The following is an 8,678-nucleotide window of genomic DNA, read 5'->3' as shown; positions in this document are numbered from 1 at the left end:
AAATCAGACTTCGAAAGTTATAGTGTTTTTTTTTTTCGAATTTCACACCTCTTCCTTACATAATTTCATGGTTATTTCGCGCGAGAACCTCGATATTTCTCTCGGAGTGGCGGCTAAACCAATCTAAAGCAAAATTACCAGGCAAGTCAACAGTCTTAACTGTAACTGAAAGTGGCAATTTTTCTTTAAATTAACTTTCTCAGACATTACATGACTAACTTAAAGATCTCCTTTACCAAAGAAAAAAATTTCAAATTATGCAAAGACGCTATTTTAACCTGCCACATTAACTTGAAAATGACGTTAGAGGACATGAAAAATGTTTTTAAGTCTACGGGGGTTTGTATAGCAATGTACAGTTTTAATTACTAATAAAATAGCTGGTGGCTTCTCAACCTCTTTAAATACGTAAGAATTTCTCTTAAGTCATATTTTACAGAAAAGTAACCATTTATTTTTCGACTTGATGTATAAAAAAATATCTTTTGGAGCAGCTTCTGAGAAAATGCGTACTGTGGGCTGAATCAGACTAAGCGGTAGCAGTATTGAGCCACTTAACAACTGACCAGTTGTGTGAAGAACTTAAAAAATAATCAATTATAGAACAATGTCAGGGTTGTCAAAAGGTACTTTTCATTCTACTCTTTAAAATGCGCCAGCTATTTCGAATGCTTGTGGTTCCAGGAGCCTTTGCCCGCAGAGGGGTCCTCGACCTTTAGACCTGCACCGTCCGCTTACTCAAAATCTTTTTGAGAACCCTGAAACAATGTCCTGATTGTAAACGAAATGAAATTCGTACCACTAAAGTGTTGAGGAAAAAAAGACTAACAATAAGGGAAATTATCAATGATAATTATAATCAGAGTTAAGTGAACCAATCAGAATATTCGGAGATGAAAATGTAAAAATTAATGATAACTAATAATCAATACTAAATATCGAAACGGTTCACTGAGGCCCCTCGTCAAACATAGCGCTGGCATTTTTAGCGCTCATCCGTATGAGCGCAGTAAGTGCATGCAGATGTGATTTAGACGATGGTGCCTGGACACTTTTGGCAGGATTCTTGGCTACAACTTGTTCACTATGGCTTTTGTCTTTTGAAAGAGTCCTTTGAGGAACCGTTATTTGTTTTCTGGTGGAGCCATTCGTAGCCACATTCATAGAGGTTTTCTCCCTCATGGGTACTTTTTCTTCGTATTGAACTGGCTTAATTGAAGGTGATAAACCAAATGATTTATCCAAAACCTTGTATCTCTCCTGCTCTCTATGAGGCTTCGCCAAAGACGTTTTCGCTAGAGCACCGGGTTTAAAATTCCCTTGACTCACAGAACACACAGTCTGACTATCCAGATCATCGCTTAAATTACGTTCTCCTGGTTTTGCCTCAGTTCCAGCTCTAAGCATCCTCTTGAAAACAGATGTTTCCCGATCGCCACCCTTGTTCTCATCTACGTTACCAAAGTCGACATCGAACAAGTTGCTAATTTCTTTAGTTTCCACAGCATGGGGTTTATCAAGATGCAGTCTACTACTTGTCTGTGAAGGCAACACTGATTTAGGGTGGTCCTCGAAAGAAGAAGTGCTAGTTACTTCGTGAATGGAGGATAGAGGTTGTTCAATCATGTCTTTGAGTGTGACACTCGTACCATCACTTGCATGACCAAGTCCTCCTCGTGAACTTGAATCATCAAAGCTCCTTGGAAAGTTTCCAAGGTAACACGCAGTAAAAAGGGGTTTATCGTCACTAGAATCAGCATCACAGATCTTTGTAGTTCTTTCTACAGCTACGTCACTGTTATGACCATTTTTCTGAGTTTTCTCACCCATGGATGTGCCTCCTTGTCCACGAAAAACATGCCTAAGCTCTAATCTGGTGTTCGCTTGCTTACTTCGCGAAATTGGTTCTCCACGTCCACTCGTGAAATAATCTCGGGAGGGAGAATCTGACCTTAAGTAACTTCGATCGCAGCGCTTTTCATTGTTATCCTCTCGTAGCTCAACCTTCAAAAGTTCCAGTTCTTTTTTCAAATCATCCAGCTTCCGTTTAGTGTTGTTTAGAACTCCATTTTTAGATAAGGTATGGGATTCATACGTTACAGCACTCAAATCGTCGTTTTCAAGGCTCTTCAGCCCTCTTGGGCTTATTACACCTTCACTGCTTGACACACCCTTCGAGGCGTTAGCCAGAGAAACCTGCAATTTCTCCCGTGCAATACGGGATTTATCTTGGCTAAGTTCTCCAAGATAAGTCAAATCAGAGCCACACCTCTCAGCGCGAAGTTTTTGTTCTCTAATTAACTGCCTTTTGTGCTCCCTTCTTGAGTTCCTCTGCTCAAATGCATCAAACGCCTTGTTGGATTTGTTTTTATACACTCGATACAACGATTTCAAATACTCCATGAAATGTTCTCGACATCTTTGATCTATGATGCTCTCTGCCTTCAGACTGAGTCCCACAAGTAGCTGTTCGGCAGAAACTTTTAAAGCAAGGCTTAGTTTTTCAGACGTTGAGCCATATTCTAAAACCTGCAAAAAAAGAGAAAACTGTTAGCATGTCACATTTTATAAATCGCTTTAGCGATGCAATAAAATTGTCTCATATTTCAAGAAAGTCCACAGATAAATTGTTTGATGGGGTAAGCAGTGGCGGATCTGGGGGAGGGGCCCGGGTTAGCCCCCCCCTTATTTTGGGTTAAAAAAAATTTGCATACGGAAGAAAAGTTGGCAGAGCAAGCGACAAACAACCACCCCCCTCTCCCCTTCTTAGCCCAAGGTCTGGATCCGCCTCTGGTAAGGAAATAAACTGTTAAGGATAAGCAATGGTTGAAAACAGAAAATGTTAACATGGATGCCAAACAATAAACTTGAAATTGAAAAAAAAAAATTACGGAGTTTTTCAAGATGCAAAATATCTGTGTATTAATTTGAAGGAAGAGTGGAAGAGGGAAAGATCAGGTGGCTCACTTTCAAGTATTTCAGTAGTCATATCAATTTCTTCTTTTATCCCTTTCGATTTGAAGAAGTGTGAATAAAAAGAGGTTCTCAGTAAAGTTATTATCAAAGAATATTTGGAGGATTTTTAATAAAATGATAGGTTAAGGCTACTGTAATGTTCAATCAGTGAGTTCTTTGCAAATAAGAATTTAATTTCAAGCCCTACATTCCTTTCTTTTGCACTTACCAAGCTTGGAATAGCTCCTTCAATAATCTTGTTTAAAAGCAAACATAACACTGTGCCATCTTGAAAACTGCAAAGTAAAACAGATAGCCATTGTACAACATAAGAAAGCTTACTTCCATTCTCTAATTGGTAAAGATGGTGTGATAATGTACTTGCGGGAAAGACTGACTCATCACCACTGATGTTAGAAGCTAAATCTAGATGTGCTCTGAAGGTAAATCTATTGAAATACTGAAGCACTTTCTCTTCTTGTTTCCCACAGTTTTTGCCCAGAAAGTAGTATTAACCAAATTCATTAAACCCTTTTACCACTAGGAGTGACTATCATCTAATTTCTCCTTACAATATCACCCCTGAATCACACATTAAGGGCATGAGAATCAAGGAAATCATTTCAAACTAAAGAAGCTCTTAACTGTTACATAAATTCTCATTGTCAGTACCATAGAAAATGTGTGAAGAATATTATAGAAAATATGCATACTGATGTTAGAGTGTAAAGAGTGAAGGGGAAAGACAATATAAGTGTGCTCACCTCTCATAATCAACAACATCTTTGCCAGTAACCTTTGCCACCCAGCTTAACAGTGACAATTCATCATTGTCCACCAAATGAGAAATTTGAGGATCACTTACTAGTGAGAAAAAAATGCAGCCCCTGAGTGGTTAGTATTGGTAGTGACACACACGCAAACATTTCAGCTTGTTCATTGGCTGGGAGCAAATCAAATATTGAATAATTTTACTCCCTAAATATCTGAGTTTGTGCAAGGAAATTAACAACAATTACCTCCATTTGAGCCAGCGTGTCTGTAAAGACTATGACATAAAGCCAACACAACTTTGAGATTTCCTCTCACAATATCTAAAACAAAAACCAGAAATATTCATATGAATAAAATGTGTAAAATAATACAGGAATTGCTTCACAGTGAGAAAAAATTACCTTAATACTCAAGGTCTCTAGTGTAGGGATAAAAACACCAAGAATGATGAAAGGACTGTAGTTATTCAACACCTTTATAATATAAATGTAATACAGTGTTTTGTTGCACCAATTACTACATATTTACTTCTAATGCGGATTTTGTTTTCTTAATCCTTTCACTCCTGGGACCTCGACAATACTTCTCTTTACTTTCTGCCCTACATTTCCCATTATGTTGCTTCTGAGAATTTGGTGTTTCATGAGAGTCAAATACTTATCGTTTAGTTGATAATTTTCTTCAGTCTCATCACCTGCCTGCTTAATAGCATATTGATATTGTAAGGTAAAATTAGTTCCAAGTCACTCCTGAGAGCGAAAGGGTTTGCTAATCCTATTTTAGGGACTAATAATCCCTTTTCAAGTGACACAGAACTAATCCACCGCACAACCTAGAGAAACAGCACTTTCTGCATAGGGCCATACCAACCCACGAGACAACTGTTGATACTTTCACATTAACTATGTTGATCTAACCATCTGCAGTGACTCCATTGACAGAAATTCCATAGTGCTCCAAAAAGTCCAGACAAGTCTGAATGTTCTCCATCTTCTGCACATCTAGTGCTGGCTTTATATGTATTTGAGGAGGACACTCTCCAACTAAATAATGAAAAGAAAATGGTAAAAGTTGGAACACAGTTGGAACAAAACTCATTAAGCATAGTAATTGTAGTTCAAGTGATATTGCTCATAAAAAAATCTCTTCTTGCCGCAGTCAAAGGTTTTTTAAACTCCCCAATCTAACCTGGCTATTCCTTCACACAATGAATCAACAATTTCACATAGGAGTCCTGATAATGGCCTCCAACCACTAACTTCCCCTCACAGTCAACCTCTCCACCCAAAAGTTTATTCTTTCAGCAGTCACACATATTGTATAGTGTATATCAATTGGTTATACCTTGAAAATTATGCAACATGGAAAAAAATTGATTTTCATGTAAGCTCATTATCTCAAAACTCAATCCTCTATCCATGATTCTTGAACACTTTTAGAATCAAAGAATTGATTGCTGAGACACTCAGGAACATTCAAGAATTTATCATGTTGAGCTTCCAGACAATCAATCAAGTTTTAAGACCTTTGAAATGAGAAAAGAGGGATCTTTGCAACCTTTAGATTTATTTACTAGAATATTGAAGACCTACCTAACATCTCAACCAAGCTTAACAAGGTAATGCCATCTCCCAAGTCTCTCACCAAATCAGTGATTAAAAACTGATCTTGGCTGTGCTGGAGAAATGCATTTGCCCATCTCGTGAATTTCTGCAAGAGAGAAAGAGAGCAGGCTATCAGACTTCCCTCACCTACAACAACAAAGGAAGCAGGAGAAGCTCAGCTACAATCTATGGAAACTGAGACTGACTTGATAAGATTTTGAAATAACTCCATTGTAAAAATTGCACAACAGATTTCAAATTTTAATACAAAACATTATCATTTGAGTGAGGTATGGAAAAAGTTCGATAAAGGAGTTGTCACAACCTACCTCCCTCTTCTCCAATGGTAATTGAATCTCAAGAGCCCTATGTCATCAACCATCAAACAAGAAAACTCATTACCACTGGAAATAGAGCCATTTTCTCATGACAACAAGACAATTTTCACATCGAGATGGTTCCCCAACTTCTGTCATACTTCACTCAACTGAAAATCCTAGTATCAGTAGCAAGGCAGGGGTTTTTAAAAGTTGCAGCCAACAATTTGAATCCTGAATAAGTTTGATGCACACATCTGGCAAAGGTTCAGAAAAGAACTGTTCTCAGAGATATCAATATTAGGAACATTGCTGAGAACAATCCTTTCAATGAGGTCAGACAATCACACTAAGCAATCCTTTCAAGGATTCATGTAGCATTACTAACTTAAATATTTTATCTGTGGGGTAAGGCCATTGTTAACATTAACTTACCATACATTCATCATACGTCTGTTGTCCAAGCTCTGATGGGTTGCAGTGTGTTTTGGTGTTTCTGTACAATGACGAAGCATTTGGAGAACATGGTCTTTCCACAGGATGGTCAGACAAGCTCAGGAGCATCTTACTAATACCTGGGCTAGGGGTCCTGGATCTTGATGAACTGACAGTTTTTCCTTGGGTTGTGATATCTGTATCATCATGTTTTGTCCACTTTGCAAAGTCAACAGTGTCTCTTGCATTCTTATAACCAGTTGACAGATAAAACCCACTCTCATCTAACCAACCTGAACCAATTGTTGATGGAGCAGTCGTCAGAAATAAGGAAGTCATGTCAGAACAGGATTCCAGATCACTGAGTGCTGATAATGTACTTGCGGGAAAGACTGACTCATCACCACTGATGTTAGAAGCTGAATCTTGAAAATCTCCTTTCTTTGCCATGACTGGTGATGTGAGGTTTGTTGGAAACTGGTGGTCAACCATTATCTGTAGCAGTTCTTAGCACCTTTTATAGCCTCTATAACCAACATCTTGAATTATTGTCAATTTTCAAAGCTGCAGAGTGGCTCCAGCTAAAACAATGATTGCAAATTGAACTTAATATTTAATCTTGACATAAAAGTCATATAATAGAAAAGCTGATATTATCACATTGCAAATCAACTTTAACCTTGTAAGGGATATAATGGTGCTTAATTATCAATTAAATGTATATTACAGTCATGTTTCAGTCATTCTTGGAATATTAGATAGAACTTTATTAATGCTGAGACCACTGGTAGACAATCACAATGCAACCTCCACTCAAACGACACAGTCAAAATCAGAAAAAAAAAATCCCTAATCTTTAAGAAGGACTTATGAACATTTTCCCGGTCGGAACTTACATGGGAAGCATCCAAAAAGTATCTGTGCCAAATGGGCAACGGTGATGCAAGCAATGTAGACCACCCTAAGACACAGGAATGAAACATCATTTACTCACATTGCATTAAACTCAATCCTATCGTTTGCTATCCGTATGTGATGCAAGAATTCTTTTATTAAGTCATTACGGATTAAATGCCCATTTGACGTAAGCTTCCATCAAAAGGCAAAAATTATTATAATCCCCTAGTACAATGAAAGCAATTTTAAGAGCTACGATCGTCACGTAACAAGAATTTTAAAAAAATGCAGCTACATAATCTCATGATTGCATTTCATAATCAAAACATTTAAGAGGAAATTAAAAAAAAAGTTAAGAACACCTAATCCAAATCTTCGCGAAAATTCTGTCTCTACTCTTCATTTCCCCATCATTGCAAGGAATTACGATCGCAGAGGGCTAAATTTCGAACGATGTATCATATATATTTACTGTAAAACCTTAACTGAGTTATTCTTACGAAGAATAACATACATACAAGAAAATAATCTGATTAAATGATGTAGAATATTACTTGATCAAGTCTGCGAGCAGACAGACTAGCAACAACGCTTCACTCAATCTTGTGCTCAAACTTCAAGAGATCGTGTTGCAGTTTGTCAAGACTCGCAGCGAGCTATTTTTAATCCGTATTACCTTAGCAGAACTCTCCTGAATGTTTTCACTCTCAGTAAGATGAAAATCGGAGAATTACACAACTCTTTCCGTTCGTCAAGATAATCAAAAGTTGAGCGTGACTGAAAAACATTCACGCGCGTTACTTTCAACATTCCAAAACAGGATGGGAACAGTAGAATGAAGAGCCCGCGACTTTGCCCGAAACCCGCGGGATGTAGATGAAACGTAGACTCGTCCCAGTCTTTTCTTACGGAAAATATCCTCTTCAAGGCTGAGAAGTAATTTCTTCTTGAATTCTTGCAAATTGTTTGCCTTTATTTCGAGTACCAAAATAATCACGAGAGTTCAAATGTAACGTAAGGTGCTCTCACCTGGACAATCAGACTACACGATGAAACAGGTGTATTAGGTATAATTCGTGCTACATTGCACAATTTATAAGAATAGGTGCTGGTGATGGAAACTGCACCGACCTTTAGGAGAGTTCTTAACACAAAATTTGCAATAAAATTACGCTAAGGATGTTTTCTTTCACGCGCAAGGGGTAAAATTATAATAATTTGCTAAGATAAAATTAAGCAAATGCTTTGGTAAACAAAGCAGATGTATCCTCAATCCTCGTGGACTAGAAAACTTGACTGGCCAGTCTCGCGTTCATGAATTGTGTTCTAATCAGTTTGTGGCTAGCGCGCTAAACTCTATAGGCTCAGAAAGTTTTCTCACTTGTTTTTTCCTTTTTTTTTTTTTTGTTTGTTTTTTTTTTTGTCGTAGGACTCTTTCACTGGGTCCTGAGCGTAACGTTTAAGTTTGCCTGGGCAGTTAACGGTTTTGGGTGTGCCTGACATGAAAGCATTGCAAACCTCTCTGAAGGGGGTAAAGGGAAGCGGTTAGCCGAAAATTTTCATAACCACTCTAATAAGCCCTCAAGGCCAAGGGGCTCATTGATATCTGGTAAAGGGGCGTATGAGAGAGGGGTGGGGCTTAATGAAGACGGAGGAATTTTCAGAGAAGGGGGTGGGGGGGGGGGGGTCTATTAGA

At 38.0% G+C, this 8,678-nt stretch overlaps 1 protein-coding gene across 2 annotated transcripts; it reads right to left on the bottom strand.

Annotated features, from left to right (window-relative positions):
* Positions 1-157: 157 nt before the first annotated feature.
* On the bottom strand, positions 158-7,877 carry LOC113673239 (uncharacterized). Of its 2 annotated transcripts, XM_027189625.2 has the most exons (9): positions 7,659-7,877; positions 6,982-7,046; positions 6,086-6,666; positions 5,322-5,439; positions 4,647-4,772; positions 3,975-4,049; positions 3,720-3,819; positions 3,185-3,251; positions 158-2,529 (listed from the first exon to the last, which is right to left on the bottom strand). In XM_027189625.2, exons 3-9 carry the CDS (start codon positions 6,575-6,577, stop codon positions 949-951), a joined length of 2,559 nt encoding a protein of 852 aa, XP_027045426.2. In that variant the 5' UTR covers positions 6,578-6,666; positions 6,982-7,046; positions 7,659-7,877; the 3' UTR covers positions 158-948. The 2 variants fall into 2 exon arrangements, with proteins under 2 accessions (XP_027045426.2, XP_089043683.1); XM_089187557.1 differs by lacking the exon at positions 7,659-7,877 and having other exon boundaries at positions 5,481-6,666; positions 6,982-7,109.
* Positions 7,878-8,678: the final 801 nt, after the last annotated feature.

Source organism: Pocillopora damicornis, chromosome 11 (genome assembly GCF_964200805.1).
Source record: "Pocillopora damicornis chromosome 11, jaPocDami1.2, whole genome shotgun sequence".
Taxonomy (NCBI): domain Eukaryota; kingdom Metazoa; phylum Cnidaria; class Anthozoa; order Scleractinia; family Pocilloporidae; genus Pocillopora; species Pocillopora damicornis.
The sequence above is the reverse complement of the archived record's forward strand: the minus strand, read 5'-3'. Positions and strand labels throughout refer to the sequence as shown.